The sequence below is a fragment of the Bufo bufo genome, chromosome 1 (assembly GCF_905171765.1).
Source record: "Bufo bufo chromosome 1, aBufBuf1.1, whole genome shotgun sequence".
Lineage (NCBI taxonomy): Eukaryota > Metazoa > Chordata > Amphibia > Anura > Bufonidae > Bufo > Bufo bufo.
Window position 1 is genome coordinate 649,419,894 of NC_053389.1, and position 21,930 is coordinate 649,441,823.

The 21,930-nt window shown below is 44.6% G+C and overlaps 1 protein-coding gene across 3 annotated transcripts in view; it reads right to left on the reverse strand.

The window, feature by feature from the left end:
- The window catches only part of UNC13C (unc-13 homolog C), a 793,844-nt gene that overhangs the window by 483,063 nt on the left and 288,851 nt on the right, over positions 1-21,930 (reverse strand). For all 3 annotated transcript variants that reach the window (XM_040413932.1, XM_040413931.1, XM_040413930.1), the window contains one exon: positions 3,773-4,000. In XM_040413932.1, the coding sequence (XP_040269866.1) occupies positions 3,773-4,000 (228 nt within the window). The remainder of the gene's footprint in view (positions 1-3,772; positions 4,001-21,930) is intronic.

The window sequence follows — 21,930 nt, forward strand, 5'->3', positions numbered from 1 at the left end:
CCTGTAGAGTCTTGGTAGCCTCATAGTGCTCCACCAGGTCAACTATCTCAAGGGCATTACCAGGAGACACCTGGCCGATCCAGTGCTGGAGAGGGTACAGCAAAGCCCTCCAGAATACATCAGCCAACAGATGGTCCAGCATAGCAGTGGAACTCACGTCAGGCTGCAGCCATTTTTGCAACCGGTGTAACAGATCATAATACTGAGGTCACGCAGGGTCAGTTTGGTTAAACTTCTACTGATGCATCCGCTGGGCCCGGACCAACACATTCACCCCCAGTCTTGCCAGAATCTCCCCATTTACTGTCGTGTAATCGGCCACTTGATCATCTGGTAAGTTGAAAAACACCTGCTGGGGTCTGGATGCCAGGAATGGAGAGACAACCTCACCCCACTGATATTGGGGTAGTTTTTCCCTCACGGCCACCTTTTCAAACACCGCCAGATAGGTCTTGACGTCGTCCGAGGAGGTCATCTTTGGGATCGTCACACGGACCGCTTTTCGGGCATTGTGGATGCTTTGGGATGCTCCTGCAGCTTGTAAAGCCATCACATGTTGCAATAACAGCTGGTTGGTTTCCTGCTGCTGCTTATTAGCCTCCCGCTGTTGCAAATTAGCCTCCATGAGGGCTTTCACAACAGCTTCCATTTTGTCGAGAGACACGGGTTGTAATCTCGCTGGTTTGATGTTAGACATACAACCGTCACTGGAAACACAAAAATATTTCAGCCTTCACGCCAGTCCCACTGCACTTTTCCGCATCCTCCACCAATTGTGGGGATTCGCTCTGGTAGTTGGGATAAGCGGGTGCAGTACAGAGGCAAAGTACAAGTTCGTAATTCAAATGTCCGTGTTTATTCACACATAAGGTCAAACAAAAAACACTCTTTGTAGGGTTGGTGTTTGTTCACACTGAGTAGAAAGTTCATTCATAACAAAAAACGTCACCTTGTCGGCGGTTCTGCCTCCAGCAGTCTAAATACAGGCTTTAGGTGGCCTGCTCTCCCAACACACGGGTCAGCTTTTCAGCCCAGCACAGGGCTCAGATCACAACACACAGGGTGTTCTCTGCTGCTGTGCCCAGCTGTCTTTTTAAGGACAGCCAAGTGCTGTCAAAACCCGGCCTGGAACATGGGGAGTAGTCATCCACCCAGCACTTTACTCTCAATAAGAGCCTTCCCGGATCAGCTATTTATAGCTGATAGCAAAATACTAAATAGCAAAAGTGTCAATCAGCATTAGCTTCTGCTGACACATGAAAATACCGGCTCTTACTTCACCGAGGCCAGGAACCTCGGTGACACATACCTTCCAACAATGACGACCCCTTGTACCTTCCTACAACAGGTAATGACTGAATGTCCCTGATATTTCGGATGCGCTAATGTTATACCGGAGATGTAGCGCAGGTAATGTTGCTGCCACCATCAGCGAAAAAATTACACTGAATGTCACTGATATTTCGGATGCACTAATGTTATACAGGAAATGTATCGCTGGTAATGTCGCTGTCACCAGCGGCGATCAAATTACACTGAATGTCACTGATATTTCGGATGCGCTAACGTTATACTGGAGATGTAGTGCAGGTAATGTCGCTGCAACCAGCAACAAAAAAATTTGACTGAAAGTCACTGATATTTTGGATGGGCAAACGTTATACAGGAGATGTAGCGCAGGTAATGACAGAACTTTTGGGTCTCTACAATAGCACACAGTTTACCGCAGGTTGCGCTAAAAATATATGTTGCTGCCAGACACAACAATAGTCCTTAAAAGGACTTTTGGGTCTCTAACACCAACCCTGCCTAACAAAAAAATATAATTCAATTGAATCAATTCCCTACACTATCTGTCCCTTCTACAGCACAGCTCTCCCTGACTAACACTGAGCCGAACCACGTGTCATCGGGAGCTTTATAGCACCTTATGACGTGTTCCGGCCAACCAATCACTGTAATGCCAATAACCAACATGGCTACGGCATTACAGTGAGTGGCAGTACTTACCTGCACTTTTATTGCCTGCTACGCAGCCAACAAACGTGCGGGGAGTAGAGTCGAGCATCGCGCCGCTCGCACACGCAGTATTCGGCCGAACACTGCGATGTGCCGAGCATCGCGATGCTCGAACCGATCTGCTGTTCAACCGAGCATGCTCGATCAACACTAGTAGGCAACTTTCCTATTGGTTGCTAGGGATGTTGCTAAACTCAGACAAAGATATTGCAGCCTTCTCATTGTCCCATAAGCAAGAAGCAGGAGGTTACTGATGAAAAAAAATCTATAACATTCATGATTTTGAAGATATAGCACTAAATTCTACATCTTTGCGAATTCTCGAAGTGCCGATATTTGCGATAAAAATTCGCGATTAGAATATTCGCGATCAAAACTATTGCTAATTTTTAAATGAAAGTGCTGCCTACACACCACTTCAACTGATAGTGGTTAAAACATTGAGATCTCCACAAGAACATGGAGATTTGTATGTATCACCTACAGGTCTTGGCTTGCTAAGCAATGGCTGGAACATGTTACACAGCTTTACAGACAGGGACAAATAATTATTCACTGGGGAGCCTGAAAGAAGCTGTAATTAATAATGAAATGAGAATTCTTAATTCACAACTTGTCACACTAGAAAGCTTATAGTACTAGAAAAGCTAATGCTAAAGAAATGATCTGCATTTATGTAAATAATGCTTATTCACCGGATAATGGAAACGTATACATTGTTTTATAATTACTCATAATTACTTTTATAATTTGCTGTTTCTCTCACTTACTGTGTGAGCAATATTTAAACATTTAAGGACATTTAAGGTACATACACACAGCTGTGTATTTTAAGCGAATATTATGTGTAGATTTTTGTGAAGATTTTGCTGCATTTCCACATCAAATCCACACCAAAATCTGCATTTGTTACTTGCTCATCCTTTGCATTGCAATGCTACACAGGTCAATGTTTGTATGGAAAGTTTCTGCACGTGTACTTAGCAGGTAACTGTATTACTGTATGTTGTGGATTTTCCTCACATAATGTCCTGCCATATGTGTAAGGCCTCTTGCACACGACCGTATAAAATATTATAGGGCTGTGATGGCTAACCTCCGGAACTCCAGCGGTGGTAAAAGTACAACTCCCAAGATCAGGGGTGCACCACCAATGAGGCCAGGGGAGGCGATTGCCTCAGGCAGCACCAGGTAGAGGCAAGTGAAAGGGCCATGGGGATTGAGCGCTTCCATTGTGGCAAAGGAGTTAGGTTAAATAATTGGCATGGGGGAGCGCAGTTTCAGTTTTCGCCTCAGGTAGCAGAAAGGCTAGGTGTACCCCTGCTCAAGATGCACACTTTCTTGGCTGTTCTCAGAACTTCATAGAAATGAATGGAGCATGCTGGGAGTCTTAGTTTCCCCTCACCTGGAGTACCTTGGTTAGCCATCACTGTCATAGGGTATGACCACGTGGTGCAGTCGTGGTCAGTTTGGGGTGCGGCCAGCTGCGGTTAAGAATCATGGGGCCACTTAGGCCGCAGCTGCCTAATATTTGACTAACGGAGACCGCACTGTGTAAGTGGTCTGAATGCTTAATGGCCTTGCAAATGTAAGGTGCTGTGTGGCCATTAAGCATTTCTTGACGCAGAAAGCCGCATCCATACAGGTCACAACTCTGCCATGTGGTCGTACCCTTATAGATAAGAAGACTGTTAGTAAGTTACTACAGAGAATTAAAAGCTCTCCCTCAGATATATGACAAGCTGTTCTTTACCTGTGATCCTGATTTTGGCAGACCACTTGGATGTCCCATCTAGAACACTTTGCTTGGCTGATTTTGTATGGTGCACAAAATCTTCTTTTGATATCTGGAAAAGCCCTTGAATAAGCTCAAAAACCTCTGGTCTGTTTCTTTCTCGGATCTTCATTCTTTCCTTCATTGCCATAATAATGTGCTGAGTTTTGTCTTCTGCTCCATGTTTGGAACTTTTTTCTGCTGCTCCTAAGAAACAAATAGAATAATATTAATGAACATCAGTTGGGACAAAACAGCAGGTTGTGGCATCCAAAAACTAGCTTTCACAAATGTCTTTCACGAAGAGTTCCACTTCACCCAACAAATATTTTGCCTAGAATGCTTCATGTGGGGGTCTTCTGAATGAAGCATTACATTCAAAATGTGCGTTGGGTGTAGGGTGGCCAGATGTCTGGCTTTAGGCTGGACAGTCTGGTTTCCAAGCACCCTGTCCTCCATCCAGTGCAGGGCCTAGAAGTATGCTGAGGGTGTAATCCTCTTAATTGTAGCCACAAACTGACTAACTGAGGCTTCTTTCACCCCCCCCCCCCACCTAATAGGATCATTTTTATCATTAATTGCATGAAGAAAACACCTTTTTGCCTAAAGTCCATTGAAAACACAGGAGGAAAGTTAGTCAAAGTCATAAATGCCATGTTTTAAAGGCATCAGCATTGATTTTCCTAACAGCTTTCACAAGATTATTAATAAACCTCTAAAAGCAACAATAACAAAATGACATTATTTTCGACATAAGAAAATAATTGACACATGCAGGTATATGTCATGGTTTGGCCTTTATAAGCAGAACTTGGCCTTACATGTGGGATGATAAGGTCTATACTGGGACAGCTGGGGTTGATTTCTGAAGGGGCAGGGGGCAACCTTGAAGCCAACAGTCCCAATGGATGTAACTTGTGGCCAATTAAAAAAAATAGAAAAAAAATAAAACTCACCTGTACCTGCACCGTTACCTTGCTGGACCAGAAGTGGCTTGGTCCATTTCCACTTTGTCAATCACTGACCTCAGTAGTGAGTGCTACTGATGTGCTGTTCTAACACTTGAACTCAAAACTTAGACCCGATATGCCACCCAGGATATATTCAAATTGACAGATCCAAAAGCAAAAGGCTTTCTTATTCCTGTTTCAGGTCATTTCTTTATTTGTTATAAAACATGACATTTATTTTTGTACTTATTGAAATCAAAGATGTGTATGTTACCCAAATAAACTAACACTGGTAAAAGTAAAAGTGACCACCTGAATGTATTTCACAATTATTTCTTTTCACAATTATTTCTCTAACTGCTATGAGAGATCCACTGGGATATTTGCTTCGTATCCCTTATAGTCCCTGTGCTGTGGCTTTATTCACTTTGTACCTCCTTAGTAACAATTGATGTCAACATTCACCATCAAATGTTATATCTGACTTTATCAGCCTTTATTATATAATTGTCCCCAGCACATTCATGGTTAGTAACTTATTACTTAATATGCTTGTAGCCACTGTTCAATCCTACTCAACCTAGTCTTATGTTTGCGACTCTCTGCCCCTCATCGCTGTTTTTCTTATTTAATGCAGTTGTTTCTATGGCAGTCAGGGTGTCTGCAGTCCACCCCGCTGCACACGTTCATTCATTGGTCACTAATATTAAAACCTATATTCGCAGCTCCCTCAACATGTTTCACCACACCAGCGGCATCCTCAGGTGGAATTGGAGCTACAGCTAGCACGAACGCTACCATCGGATGTGTTTTAAAACTGAAAGATGGGTTCTTAATAATCCTTATCCAATGTGGAAGTGCTCCTGTTTGACCTAATAGGGAATGTCCAATAACTACCTCCAATAGGTGCTCTCCATAAGTGTCTATCTAGTGAGCATGTTTTCCATCTTAGGTTATCTTACCTATAACTTCTTCATAGCTCAGACTCCGAAACTTTTTCGGTCTCCATTCACCGCTCTGCGCTAAGACTTAGACTGATTTGGCTCACAGTATTTCTAATGCGCATGCGTCCCAACTTAGATTCTTTCACATATAACCGTTATTCTATTGAGCATGACACAGTACTTAGTTTGTATTTGCCTCTTCACTATTGCTGTTATTCATTAAATTATTTTAATCATTCCCAATTATGTTACCATGACTTTATATTAGAGGAGGTATATTATTAGAGATCATGACTACATTATATGCCTTATCATGATGCCACTTGTCACATCATAATCTATTATCAATTTAATCTATTATCAGAGGATAATGTAATAGTTTATAATAATCAAGTTTCACTCGTAAATCACTAAATAAATAGATATATGAATTTACAGTATAACAATAAATAATACCTAATATGATATTGTGACTCTTAATATGTGGTCTCAAATATCCTACAAGTTATTAAATTATTTATGATACATTATTTATAAGTGATACTACTTATTAGTTGATAAACCAATGGTGTGTTGATTGTGTTTAGTGATTTATGATGTGACAAATCAAATTTGAATTATTTGTTTTTGTTTATTTATTATTTGTTTTTCATTTATTATTTATTATTAATATCTACTGTTCGTTCCATTAAAATTACCTTTTTTTATATGTTTATATTTACTATTGCTTATGGTCATGTTCACATCGCCTTTGGTCTCATTTCATCATACCATAAAGTTCATGAATTTTACTGTGATCTCTATAAAGTTCTTTTACCTTCTCCACCAATCAAAAGCTCCCATTGATTGACAAACATATCGTAATTCATGCCTTTATCAGATTTAAGTCATTAGCGAGGTACATCCATGTGCATGTCTATTTACATAGCCCCTATCAGATGTTCAGGTCTATTATTCCCTATTTATTACTGGACTATCGTGTAATTTTTAATTAATAATCAGTATAGACATATCATCATAAGGATATACTTGTCACAGCTGAGGATGGGGAAAACCCTCAGCCGTGCGATGCCACGAGATGTTAGTCGCTTCTCGGCCAGGACCACAGAATTAGGGAGCAGGTCACCTCCTAACGCATCCCTAATCTGACCCTGACTCCTAGCTGCATGAGCCGACCTTTAAGGTAGGAGGGCTCATGCTCAGGAACCTCGGATCCCTACTCACCCTCTGCCGATCCCTGAACTAGGAGCTGGGTAGACCACCTGTTCCTCCTGGATGCGGAGAAACAGGAGTCTAAACTGGCCGAGCTGCAAGGGGATATAAACATAAACAGTCTATGGATATGGCAGGAGAGTGAAAGACTTCCACCCCTACCTGCCACAGACACACTGACTGGATCTCTGGACACAAGTGCTGAAGTCCACACACAGACATAAAAGGACACAGCACACATAAACACACAGGAAGCCAGAACCATAGCTGCAATAATAACAGACACCACATAAACATAAACTTAACATCACATAACAACATTTGCTTATGACCACAAGGGTGGCCCTCACTGGCAGGTGGTATAAAAGTAGGAGGATGACTCCAGCAGACCATGGCTGAAGTACCCCTCTGACTACTGCTCTCAGCAGAGGCTATATAGGCCCAAGTAGCCACACCCACGCAGACACACCCAGTGCTCACACACACAGAAGGGAATTAACCCTTCTCACACCAGGGAAGGGAAGACAACCACTTAAAGGAGAAGGTGCACACATAACTAAAACCCTGTGCACACCAGACATACAAAAGACACACCTATCAAAGATAGGTTGCCAGGTGCAACCGCATGCACATTGCAGCAAGCTGCCAAGCACAAACATGTTGACAGCGGCAACCACATGTGAGGCAACAATCCAGCCGCCCTCACCATGTGATTGACAGAAACCAAACCGCAGGCAACAGCATGCGGATCAGGAGTCACGACCATAACCAAGGTCGTGACAATACTGTTGATATCCCTATACCCCCTTTTTTTATTTTTCTAAATGAATGCTGTGAATTAAAATCCTTCATTCAGTCCCACTGGACTCATTGTGTTCAGCCTATGAATCCAGCGAGCCCCACATTGCAATAGTTTCCTATCCAAATTTCCACCTCTGGGTCCCATTTTCATTTTTTCTATTCCCCAAAAGCGTAATACATTCGCATTTTTACCATGGGCGTATTTTACATGTCTTGAACTGGGTGTATTCTTCTCTGTCTTTATTGTGCTTAAGTGACCCGAGATGCGCCGTCTAGGTTTTTGTGGCGTCTTCCCGGCATATAATTTTGGGCAAGGGTATGAAGCTACATAAACCACTCCTGGGTTTTGTAATTAATGAATTGTCTGATCTTATATTCCTTTTGATCGCTAGGGTTAGTGAATTCCTTGATACATGGAATATATTTGCAGAAGGAACAGTCCCTGCAGGGTGCTGAACCCTGATATTTATCTCTGTTGTCTTTAATTCCCACATCTTGAATTAAACTATGCACTAACTGGTCCCTCAAATTCGGGCCTCTACGGTAAGTAATACTCGGATTTGGAGTGAGAGCTGATTCTAGTTCTCTATCTGATCTTATAATATGCCAGTATTTTTTTTAAATCTGGTTTACTTCCCTATTGTACGCATCAAAAGTGCCGATACATCTGATTATATTATTATCCTTTTTTGGTGGAGTTTTTAATAATTCTTTTCTATTAGTATACTTTGCCCTATTTAAAGCTTTTCTGATGGGGCGAATGGGATATCCCCTACTTCGAAATATCTGAAGGAGATCATTACTTTCCTTTATGAACGACATCTAACTTGTACAATTTCTCCGAGCTCTCAAATACTGGCGAACCGGAATACCCCTTTTCAGGGGAAGAGGGTGCCAGCTTGTCCAATGCAAGTAGCCATTTGTGGATGTAGGTTTCCTATAGATCTCAGTTTTAAGTTTACCCTCTTCTGTTTTTATTATTTTTAAGTCCAAAAAATAGATCTCCTTTTCCTGAATCTCATAAGTATATTTCATACCTATTTCATTATTGTTTAAGACCTGGACGAATTCGTGAAAACGTTAATACCCACCTTCCCAAAGGATGAGGATGTCGTCTATATACCTGCCCCAAAATAAAATGTGGCAGGTATATGGCGACATCCCTTCCGTAAATACCAAGTGATCCTCCCACCACCCTAATAAAAGATTTGCATACAATGGGGCACATGACTTCCCCATCACGGTCCCTTTGATTAGTAGTGTTCCTGAACCTTAAAATATTTGTGCTACAAAATAAACTCTAACATAGACAATACCAACTCATTGTGCTGTTGAAAATTTGTGCTCTTTGCGCTCAAAAAAGATTTGACGGCTCGTAATCCAAAGTGGTGTTGAATATTCCACGTCCAAGCTTGCCAATAATACATCTGACGTTACCCGTTACATCATTTATTTTAAGGAGAAGATCTTTGGTATCTTTGATGTATGAGGGTAAAGACATTACAAAAGGCCTCAAAATCTGGTCCACATATTCGCTAATTCCCTGTGTCACTGTAACAGTCCTACAGGCTCACCTGAGTCAGAGGACCGCTGGCTGGAGGTAGGAGTGGAGCCCAGTGGCAAGGACCGCAGGCAGGTAGTAGGTGCAGGAAGTCTGGCAGAGGCGTAGTCGGTAGGCAGGCGGTGGGTCAGGGCAGGCGGCAGTAAGCGTGGTCAGACAATCCGGATGGCAACGGTGGTAGCAGTTCAGTAGGTAGGGACAAGCAGAAGAGTAGTCGGTAGGCAGGCGGTGGGTCAGGACAGGCGGCAGTAAGCGTAGTCAGACAATCCGGATGGCAACGGTGGTAGCAGTTCAGTAGGTAGGGACAAGCAGAAGAGTAGTCGGTAGGCAATTCCTGGTCAGCAGTGGACTTCCAGTTGTAGCAAGAGCAGCAGATGAGGAGAAGCTTGATCAAGGCTCAGGAGCTCAATAATCAGCAAGCTAGAGTGCAAGGGGCTGGACTTATATAGGGAAGTACCAGGTGTGGGGAATCAAGGGTGATGAGCAAGGCTTGGCAAGACTGAGGTTACATAATAGGTTTCAGGGAGTAATGTTCAGAGAGGACGGTAGCCTAGTAAGCAGGGCTACCGCCGGGGATGTGGCTGGTCACGGGTTCGAATCCCGACAGTACTCCCCCCCTTCCAAGGTGACCTCCGGGCACCGCAGGGGCAGGCTTACCGGGGTGCCGTTGGTGGAACTCTTTTACCAGTCTGGGGGCGTGGACATTTTCTTCTGGCTCCCAGGAGTTATCCTCGGGAGGGTAACCCTCCCACCCAATTAGGTATTGTAGTCTTCCCCGGTGGATCCTGGAGTCGAGGATCTTTGCGACAACGTATTCTTCTTCACCCTGTACCCTCACGGGTGGTGGAGAGGGCGAGTGGCGGCCTGTGAAGGTGTTCTCCACGTATGGCTTGAGGAGTGAGCAATGGAAGACAGGGTGCACCCTAATGGAGTCCGGAAGGTCGAGCCGGAACGTGACCTCGTTAATTTGTTCGGTGACCCGAAACGGACCCATGTATCTTTGGGCCAACTTTTTGGAGGGGACCTTCAATCTGAGGTTCCTGGTGGACAGCCACACCTTGTCTCCCACATGGAAGCCCGGGGTGGGTTTGCGACGTCTGTCTGCTCCCTGTTTAAAACGCCTCTGGGCGAGCTGGAGGTTGTCTATAATGTTCTTTTGAGCCTCCTGTAGGGTTGTTAGGCGTTCGGCCACTGCTGGGAGGGTGGAGGCGACGGGCAGGTGGGGAATGAACACCGGGTGCGAGCCTGTGTTAGCAAAGAAAGGGCTGTGCTTGGTTGAGCTATGCTCAGCATTGTTGTAGGCGAACTCGGCCGTGGGGAGATGGTCAAGCCAGTCATCCTGCAGGTGGGAGCTGAAACAGCGTAAGTACTGCTCTAGGGTCTGATTAGTTCTTTCAGTCTGCCCGTTTGACTGAGGGTGGAAAGCGGAGGATAGGTTCACTTTAACCCCGAGCGCCAGGCATAAGTTCTTCCAGAACTTTGAGGCAAATAGTACGCCTCGGTCGGAGACCACGTCGTCCGGGATCCCATGCAGCCTGAAGACCTCTCTGAGAATTAGATCGGCCGTCTGTTTGGCGGTGGGTATGCCTTTGTAGGGGATGAAATGGGCCATCTTGGTGAGACGGTCGACCACGACCAGGATAGTGTTCATCCCTTTTGAAGGAGGAAGGTCTACCACAAAGTCCATGGAGATCGAGCCCCAGGGGCGGGAGGGAATAGGGAGGGGTTGTAACAGACCCACGGGGGAGGAACGAAGAGTCTTATTGCGGGCACAGACCGCGCACGAGGAGATGTACCTCTTGATGGCCTCCTTTTATGTTGGCCACCAGAAGGAGCGGGAGAGAAGCTCCTGGGTCTTTCTTATGCCAAAATGGCCGGCCAGCTTGGAGTCATGGTTGAATTTGAGCACTTCGAGCCGTGCGATTTCTGGTACATATAGTTGTAGGTCCTGATGAAACCAATGACCGTTCTTAAACGTAAGGCTGATATTCCTTGTGGGGTGGGCGAGGAAGGGGTCATTTTCGTATCCTTCTTTGATTGTGCCCAGGAGTTCTTTAGAGTAGGTGGCCCCTACGACCCTTCTCTCGGGTAAGATGTTATTTTGGCCCTTGTTACTCTGTGAGGGCTCGGAAAACATTCTGGAGAGGGCGTCAGCCTTGCCGTTTTTTGATCCAGGGCGATAGGTGATGAGATAGTTGAAACGGGAAAAGAATAGGCTCCATCTGGCCTGTCTGGCTGAGAGTCTCTTAGCGCTGCGGATGAACTCGAGGTTCTTGTGGTCAGTTAGTACGATTATGGGGTTGGTGGCTCCCTCCAGCAGGTGTCTCCACTCGGAGAAGGCATCCTTGATCGCCAGTAGTTCTTTGTTCCCGATGTCATAGTTCTTCTCGGAGGGGGACATCTGGCGGGAGAAATATGCGCACGGGTGTAATAGCATCCTCTCCCCTGTCCGTTGTGACAAAACTGCCCCCACCGCAGAGTCTGATGCATCCACTTCGACTGTAAATGGGAGCTCGGGGTTCGGGTGGATTAGGATTGGGGCAGATGTGAAGAGGAGTTTCAACTTGGTGAAGGCCTCCTGGGCCTCGGGTGTCCAGGAGAAGGGGACTGCCTTCTTGGTGAGTTGGGTGATTGGTGATATGACCTTGGAGAAGTTCCGGATAAACTTCCGATAGAAGTTGGCGAAGCCAATGAATCTTTGTATCTCCTTCTCGTTTTTCGGAATGGGCCAGTTCATCACAGCTTGGACCTTCCCCGGGTCCATACTTAGGCCCTCTGGGGAGATGATGTATCCGAGGAACTGAGTGGTGGTTCGCTCAAACTCGCATTTCTCTAGCTTGATATAGAGAGAGTTCTGTCTGAGTCTCTGCAGTACCCTGCGGACGTGTTCGCGGTGCTGCTCGAGGTCTTCAGAGAAGATCAAGATGTCGTCCAGGTAAACGACTACAAACAGATCCAGCATGTCCCTGAGGACGTCGTTAATGAAGTGCTGGAAGGTGGCGGGAGCATTGCAGAGTCCGAAAGGCATGACCAGGTACTCGAAATGACCATAACGTGTCCGGAAGGCGGTCTTCCATTCATCCCCAGGGCGGATTCGGACGAGGTTGTAGGCCCCTCGAAGGTCGAGTTTGGTGAAGATCTTCGCTTCCCGGAGTCTCTCAAGGAGTTCGGAAATCAGTGGGAGCGGGTACCGGTTTTTTACGGTTATGTCATTAAGCTTTCTGTAGTCTATGCAGGGACGCAGGGAGGAGTCTTTTTTCTCTACTAAGAAAAAGGGGGCCCCCGCGGGGGAGGTGGAGGGCCGGATGAACCCCTTCCTCAGGTCCTCGTCCTGGTACTCTTTCAGAGCCTTGAGTTCAGGCTCTGAGAGGGAGTAGATACTGCCAAAGGGTATTTCGGCCCCGGGCAACAGTTCTATAGGGCAGTCATAGGGTCGGTGTGGTGGCAGCTTGTCTGCGTTTTTCTTGTCGCAGACATCCTGGAACTCGCGGTATTGAGGGGGTAGCAGATCCTTGACGGATAGTTTTGAGATGGTGGTGTCTTCGGGTGGAAGGACGGGTTTGTGGGAGCAATTTAGCGTGCAGAACTCGGATGGGAATCGTATGCAGCGGGTTTCCCAGTCCACCGAGGGGTTGTGGGTGGCCAACCATGGGATGCCCAAGATCACTGGGAACTTCGGGGAGGCGATCAGAGAGAAGTGGATCTTTTCACGGTGATCAGGTTCTATGAGGAGTTGTAGTTCGGTGGTCTCGTGAGTGGCCGGCCCCGGGGAGAGTGGGGATCCGTCGATGGTTTCCAGGTCAACGGGGGCTGCCTTGATTGTCAGTGGAATGTTCTTTTCGCGGGCGAAGGTTAGGTCCATGAAGTTGCCTCCCGCCCCGGAGTCTAACATCGCTGAACAGGGGAGTTGTCGCCCCTCAATGTCGATGAGGATGGGGACGATGAAGTGGGATCCATGAGCCGCCGTGTTGTTATTTTCAGGGGCTGCTGGCGGGGTTGGAGTCTGTGGTTTCTCCTTTAGCTCCGTGACGGCAATAGTCTTTCGGATCTTATGAGGACATTTGATGGCAAAATGACCCGGCTCCCCACAGTAGAGGCAGAGGTTTTCGGCCAGCCTTCTCTCCTTCTCAGCTGTGGATAGAGACCTACGTAGAGCGTCGACCTGCATAGGTTCAGTTACTGACTGGGGGTCGCGCTGGGCGGTGGAAGAGAAGGAGTAAGTGGGTCTGTGGTCCGAGGACCAGAGTCTTTCTTTCTTCCTCTCGGAGAGTCTTTGATCTATCCGGATGCATAACTGAATGAAGTCATCCAGATCGTCCGGGGCCTCAACTCTGGCGAGTTCGTCCTTTATTAATTCTGACAGGCCTCGCCGGAATTGGCTTCTTTGTGCCGCTGGGTTCCAGGTGGTGTCCGTGACCCAACGGCGAAACTCGGCGGTGTATTCGGCGACGGAGCGTCTCCCTTGCCGCAGACCATGTAGTCGCGCCTCGGCTGTCGCACAGCGGTTGGGGTCATCGAAGACTTGGCTCATGGCTGTGATAAAGTTGTTTAGGTTGTCCAGGAGCTGACTGTTAGTCTCCACGTATGGTGATGCCCATGCTAATGCTTCATCCGTCAGGAGATTGACCACGAATAGCACCTTCTTTTTCTCGGTGGTGAAGGGGGCCGGGTACATCTGAAAATAGATGCGGCATTGGTTTAGAAACCCCCGATACTGGCGTCTGTCACCGCTGAATCTTGATGGGAGTGGCATGCGGGTGTCTGCGGGCGCGCCACGGACGTCCAGAAGTTGCCTCTGTAGTTCAAAAATCTCCCTCTGTTGGCTTTGGACTACGCCTTGGGGCTGGGCAAATTTCTCCTGATATGTAGTACCAAATTCTTGAAGTTCGGAGACCTGCTTACGCAGAGTGGCCATTGCGGACTCCATAGTGCGGCTGATTATTCTGTAACAGTCCTACAGGCTCACCTGAGTCAGAGGACCGCTGGCTGGAGGTAGAAGTGGAGCCCAGTGGCAAGGACCGCAGGCAGGTAGTAGGTGCAGGAAGTCTGGCAGAGGCATAGTCGGTAGGCAGGCGGTGGGTCAGGGCAGGCGGCAGTAAGCGTGGTCAGACAATCCGGATGGCAACGGTGGTAGCAGTTCAGTAGGTAGGGACAAGCAGAAGAGTAGTCGGTAGGCAGGCGGTGGGTCAGGGCAGGCGGCAGTAAGCGTAGTCAGACAATCCGGATGGCAACGGTGGTAGCAGTTCAGTAGGTAGGGACAAGCAGAAGAGTAGTCGGTAGGCAATTCCTGGTCAGCAGTGGACTTCCAGTTGTAGCAAGAGCAGCAGATGAGGAGAAGCTTGATCAAGGCTCAGGAGCTCAATAATCAGCAAGCTAGAGTGCAAGGGGCTGGACTTATATAGGGAAGTACCAGGTGTGGGGAATCAAGGGTGATGAGCAAGGCTTGGCAAGACTGAGGTTACATAATAGGTTTCAGGGAGTAATGTTCAGAGAGGACGGTAGCCTAGTAAGCAGGGCTACCGCCGGGGATGTGGCTGGTCACGGGTTCGAATCCCGACAGTCACACTATCATTACCAGAGACAATAGGTCTTCCCAGGATTGGTGTCTTGTTCTTGTGCACTTTAGGGCGAGCGTAGAAAGTTGGAATGGTCGGGCTTTTGTTATACAAATATAGATATTTATCCTTTGAGATTAAGTTATTATCTTTGGCCATCATCAGGAGTTGTTTTAATTCTTTTAAATAGTAATTCATGGGATTTTCTTGCAAAATCCTATATGTTATTTTATCCTTAAGTAATCTCTGGACCATATCCACATAGTCTTCCCTATCTTGAATTACAATATTTCCCCCTTTATCACTAGGTTTTATTATGATATCTACATTCCTTTTTAACTCATCTAAAGAATTTCCTCTGGGTTTTATTTTTTTATTTTATATAACAAAAATCCAAAGATCCATATTACATAGATAAATAATGCAATAACATTTTACCCCTATACCCGCCCACCACCCTTTGGAGAGAGAGAGAAAAAGAAAAAAAAAACAAACACCACATCCGGCCTTAGTTCAACCATTTTTTTCCATATTTTATCATTTTTTTCTGCTCTCTCACTGTGTCTCTCGGACACCCCTTCTAATTTAATCAAATTAGCAAATGCTTATAAATAATACTTTCCCTAAAACCAATCGTATCTCTTTTTTTAGTTTAAAATGTTCTGTAGCTCCTAATATACAAACTACTGGATCTTCAAAAACTTGAATACCCAGAAATTCTAATACAATTTCTGCAATTTCTTTCCAATATCTAAAAAGTTTAGGACATCTCCAAAAACAGTGTATAAGATCCGCCTTCTCTCCTTCACATTTTGGGCACTTATCAGAAGTTCTCGGTGTAGCCTATGGACTTTAAAAAACTGAGACATCTTATGTGAGGCCCTTTTTGACACCATGATATAACTTCTAAGAGCATCATTCCATTTTTCTTCCGTAAGAGACGGGAGCTCTTTTTCCCATTTTCTTCTGGCAAGTATTGTAATCCGTTTTTTTTTTTTTCTTCCATCAACATCCCATATTTTTTTGCCGTTGTTCCTCTTTTATCTCTTCCATTAGTGAATTTATCTATTCTTTCTGATTGTTCATTTCTATATTTATCTAACTTCGTGGATGTCCTCACTGCATTTTTGAGCTGAAAATATTTATAAATATCCTTTTGGGGGATCCCAAACTCCCTTACCAAGGTACCAAAATCCTTCAGTTTATCTTCCTCAAATACTTGACCCAGATATTTCACCCCCTTTTTATCCAAGTCTATGTAAGGCCTAATCATTTGCAATTCCTTTAAATTAATATTTTTCCAAATAGGTGTATACTGCAAATAACCTCTGGGTTTAAATTAGATACTGCCTGCTCTTTTCTCATTTTTTATTTTGTTATATCGTGTGTGATCAGATGTACAAAGGTGTCTATCTCTTTGAACTGTGCAAAGGGCGGCGTATTTTTTTATTTCAGTTTTAAAGGCATGAAGGGAGGATCCAGCATCACGACCTCCTTCATTTTCCACGCAGCGTGGAGATTTTAAATTCTGATATGCTGATTATAAGTGTAACTTTGTGAGTACAATAAACTTTTTTACGGGACGTATATGTGAATGTGCTTCACTATTCTGCGACCCCTTAGGTTTTATAGGTTTGGATGAGGGGAAGAATTTTCTGAGTACTTACATTTAGTCCCGTGCTTGGATCTGATGGTGTAAAACCGCATGGTGTGAAAGAGGACCTCAGAAATATCTGCAGCGCGATCCTATTTTCGTACAATCTGTGCGTGATTTGAGGCTAGGACGGAGGTTCACCTTCCAGCAGGACAATGACCCCAAACACACTGCTAAAGCAACACTTGAACGGTTTAAGGGAAACATGTAAATGTGTTGGAATAGCCTAGTCAAAGCCCAGATCTCAATCTGATAGTAAATCTGTGGTCAGACTTAAAGATTGCTGTTCACAAGCGCAAATCATCCAACTTGAAGGAGCTGGAGCAGTTTTGCAAGGAGGAATGGGCAAAAATCCCAATGGTAAGATGTGGCAAGCTCATAGAAACTTAACCAAAGCGACTTGGAGCTGTGATTGTCGCAAAAGGTAGGTCTACAAAGTATTGACTTTAGGGGGGTAACCAGTTATGCACATTGACTTTTTATGTTATTTTGTCCTATTTGTTGTTTGAATCACAATAAAAAAAAAAAACATCTTCAAAGTTGTGGGCATGTTCTGTAAATTAAATTATGCAAATCCTCAAACAATCCATGTTAATTCCAGGTTGTGAGGCACCAAAATACAAAAAAAGTCAAGGGGTTGAATACTATTGCAAGGCACTGTATCAAAGAGCAGACTCTGACACTGAGACCTCGGGAACCGAGAGTTCTGTGCAGAGTATATTGAGATCTTCAGACGGTAGAGTAGGTATAAAGAGAAAAAATAAATAAAAGAAGATAGCAAACACCTAAAAGACCTACCCAAAATAGAAGAGATATATCACAAACATGTCCGAAAACCAGATAAAACAGCTCGGGACAGACCAAAGCATGATGAGGGCCAGTACAAATATAAACACTGTTACTCCTTCCACATCTATGCAGTCCTTCTCCTTTGCAAAATCTTCGCAACAAATGACAAATATCTGTCAAGATTCCAATCGCCCAACTGTATCAACTTTACAGAAAAATATCAATCCTGTGGAGAAAATTACAATAGTGGCACTTTTTTTAGGGCAAACGGGGATACAGTTGAGGGACAGGGAGAAGTGGGCCTACAGCAAATAGGTAAATTCGTACCTATTGAGGTTACAAATGATAAACAAATAATTAATCTATTGAAATGCCAAATAACTTCAGCCCAGAAGTCCCTTCTGTGCAAAGGCTTAACGTTTACCCCAATGCCACAGTGTGACAAATTTCTATGGATTAAGGATATGAACCAATTTGCACGCAAGTTGGTGTCACGCCTTGCCCTGTTAATGTGCGGAGGTCTGTCAGACTGGCTGCACATGTCTGACTTCTCTGTTTGTTTTGGTTTGGGTTTGAGCTGGATCCACCTTCCCTCAGGTGTACTGGGTTTGATTGTTAGTGAGGCTATTTATCCCTCCTTCCACTAGAGGTCTGTGCGGGTTATAGTTCTTTCCTGTGAGCTCTGGATGTGTGGTGGATCGTCTGCTCCAGCTCTGCTCTAAGATAAGTCCTCTCCGTTATTTTCCGTTGTGTCTTTTATCTAGGCTTCTAGGGAGACGCTTGCTTCCTCCCTCCGGGTTTGAAGAAGCAGGTTGCCTCTTCCCTTTTCCCTACAGCTTAGGGTTTGCCCAGGGTGTATAGGTTTAGGCACGAGGGCATATGCATATCCACCATTAGGGTATGCACATGGGCAAAGCAGTTTAGGGAAGACTTTTAGGGATCGCTAGGAGGTGACCCTTTTCTCCCTTTTGGGCCCAGTCATTTGTTCTGTTTGGTTACCTGTGTTTGGTTATTTCCCCGCTTACCTACCTATCGTGACAGTTGGCCCTTCACAAGACACATAAACAATATGAAACAGATGTAACTAAGTTAAATGAGAGGGAACAGATGAGTGTGGAAATTTTTGGAGAGTCTCATGAGAGAAAATGAAGGAGATGTCGTGATGCTGGATCCTCCCTTCATGTCTACCGGAATAAAAAAATATCTATGAGCTTGCCACATCTTACCATTGGGATTTTTGCCTATTCCTCCTTGCAAAACTGCTCCAGCTCCTTCAAGTTGGATGGTTTGCGCTTGTGAACAGCAATCTTTAAGTCTGACCAGAGATTTTCTATTGAATTGAGATCTGGGCTTTGACTAGGCCATTCCAACACATTTACATGTTTCCCTTTAAACTGCTCAAGTGTTGCTTTAGCAGTGTGTTTGGGGGTCATTATCCTGCTGGAAGGTGAACCTCCATACTAGCCTCAAATCACGCACAGATTGTACGAAAATAGGATCGCGCTGCAGATATTCCTGAGGTCCTCTTTCACACCATGCGGTTTTACACCATCAGTTCCAACATTTCGTCCCGTGCTTGGATCTGATGGTGTAAAACCACATGGTGTGAAAGAGGACCTCAGGAATATCTGCAGCAAGATCCTATTTTCGTACAATTTGGATTTAAAGTGAACTTGACCCACATCACTACACTAGGATCTGCAGCGTGAAAAGTCCAGGTAATGTATCAGAGACCTTTTTTCTTTTTTCTTCAAATCACGCACAGAGTGCTACAGGTTTTGCTCAAGAATATCCCCCTGTATTTAGCACCATCCATCTTTCCCTCAACTAGTTTCCCCTCAACCAGTTTCCAAGTCCCATCCCCACAGTATGATGCTGCCACCACCATGTCTTACTGTGGGGATGGTGTTCTTTGGGTGATGTGATGTGTGGGGTTTGCTCCAGACAAAGGGTTTTCTTTGATGCCCAAAAAGTTAAATTTTTGTCTCATCAGACCAGAGCATATTCCTCCATACATTTTGGGAGTCTCCCACATGCCTTTTCGCAAACTCACAACGTGCCTTTTTGTTTTTAGCTGAAAGTAATGGCTTTCTTCTGGCCACTCTGCCATAAAGCCCAACTCTATGGAGCGTATGGCTTATTGTCGTCATATGTACAGATACTCCAGTCTCTGCTGTGGAACTCTGAAGCTCCTCCAGGGTTACCTTAGGTCTCTGTGCTGCCTCTCTGATTAATGCCCTCCTTGCCCGGTCTGTGAGTTTTGATGGGCGGCCGTCTCTTGGCAGGTTTGCTGTTGTGTCATGTTCCTTCCATTTGGTTATGATAGATTTGATGGTGCTCCTCGGGATCATCAAAGATTTAGATATTTTTTTATAACCTAACCCTGACTTGTACTTCTCAACAACATTGTCCCTTACTTGTTTGGAGAGTTCCTTGGTCTTCATGGCAGTGTTTGGTTAGTGATGCCTCTTGCTTAGATGTTGCAGCCCCTGGGGCCTTTCAAAAAAGGTGTGTATATGTAATGACAGATGATGTGACACTTAGATTGCACAGGTGACATCATTTCACTAATTATGTGACTTCTGAAGGTAATTGATTGCACCAGAGCTTTTTATGGGCTTCCTAACAAAGGGGGTGAATATATACGCACATGCCAATTTTCTGTTTTCTATTTCTAAACAATAGTTTTATTTATATATTTTTATCATTTCACTTCACCAATGTAACGGTCACGTCCACACACACACAGGGGGAAGGATAGTGACCACTACGCTCTACCCTCACTCCTGGCCCTGCCTACTTGCCTCACGAGTCCTGATGACAGGGGACAACTGGACGACAGTCCCTAACTTAGGATACGTGCAGGGAAGACAGACAAGACAAAATACGGAACATGAACGGACCGGGTAAGAACCAAGAGAGCTACGCAGTACAAAGGGTAAAGCAAAGAATGGTCAGGAGAAGCCGGGGTCAAATACCAGGAGAGTAGAGAAGTACAAGAGGAGTCCAAAGAGAGTAGTCAGGTGGGAGCCGAGGTCACAATACCAGGACGGATGCGCAGTACAGGAGGAGCAGGCAAAGGATCGTCAGGGAACGGAATCAGGTGAGTATTCAGTAGTCCAACAAATAGCCAGGAACCTAGAAATTAACAGGCAACCTGTGGCTAGCAGGCTGCCTGTATTTATAGTGGGGAGTGAGGGTCATGTGACGTGGCCAGCGTCACATGACCGACAGACCAACCAGTTGAGCACCGAGTGATCAGCTTAGCGCTCAAGGCAGACTTAGGAGCAGGGAGCCACCCAGCAGTAAAACCACCCTGGGAATGAGGTCAAACACAGATCCTCATTCCCAAAGCTAAGCAACAGTTCTGCGGGCAATGGGGGACCGAGTGCACCTTCGGAACCCCGTTACAACCAACTGATCCATCACATAAAATTCTGATTAACAAAACATTGAACTTAAGGCTGTAATGTAACAAAATACGAAAAAAGTCAAGGGGGTGAATACTTTTGCAAGGCACCAAATGTATTTTAATATTATTCCTATTTTTCCAAATATAGACACGGTCGTTCGCAAAGTCTAAATGATCCCTAATATATTTCTGATGTTTACGTTCTTTAATTTCGTGCTGTAATTGATCTATATTCTTCATTTTTTGTTCCAAATTACTAAACTCAGGATGTTGACTAAATTCCTGTATTTCTTTTATCTCTTTTTCTAACTGCTCGTCTAATTTTGAAAAGTAGATTTTTTTCGTATTCAGATAAGTAGCTCAGTAGTCTTAAGGAACACTCTGTCAGAAGGCATTCCCACCCTTTCACAAACTCAATGTCTTCAAGATGTGAGTTAGGTCTCAGGGGTTTACGCAGACCCCTGTATACAATTCTTTGTTGAATATATGTATCTAAGCTGGCTATCTCCCACCACGATCGAATATGTTGGCAGTTAACTTTTATTCCGATTTTTGAAAGCTATATTAATGTCCGCCTGATTCAGAGGAATATTGCTGTTAGAGAAGACTTGATTGGCTTCCACTACTAGGCTTTCCAAATTGAGTTTTTGTTTTGTTTGTTTCGATTAGTACAATTTCGATCTAACCTACACTGACTATCTCCCACTAACTATCTGTATTATATATATAAGCTAACTATATAATGTAATGACACAGCAAAGCACAGAGCACAGCAATGACACTGCTGTCTATCTCAGAACTGCAAAAAACTGCTGAAAATGGCTGCTGGGGAGGTTCTTATATAGTAAGGGGTAGGCAACTTTCCTATTGGTTGCTAGGGATGTTGCTAAGCTCAGACAAACACATTGCAGCCTTCTCATTAGCCCACAAGCAAGAAGCAGGGAGGGATCATGGGTTCACATGAAAACAAATCTAGAATATTTGCGAATACGAATATATAGCACTAATTCTAATAAATATTTGTGATTCGAATATTCGCTCCCAACACTCCTCCCTATGCGTGTTACAGCAAGGCACAGTGTTCTACACCACTATAAAGGCTCTCTACAGCCAGGAAATAGACGTTTTTTAACTAAATTCTCCACAAATAAATTTGTATCGAACCAAATTATTTTTTTTAAATATGACGAACCGGCCGAAATGAATTTTTGAAACATTTGCTCATCTCTATGTGCTGCTATTTGATATTCTTTTGCTCT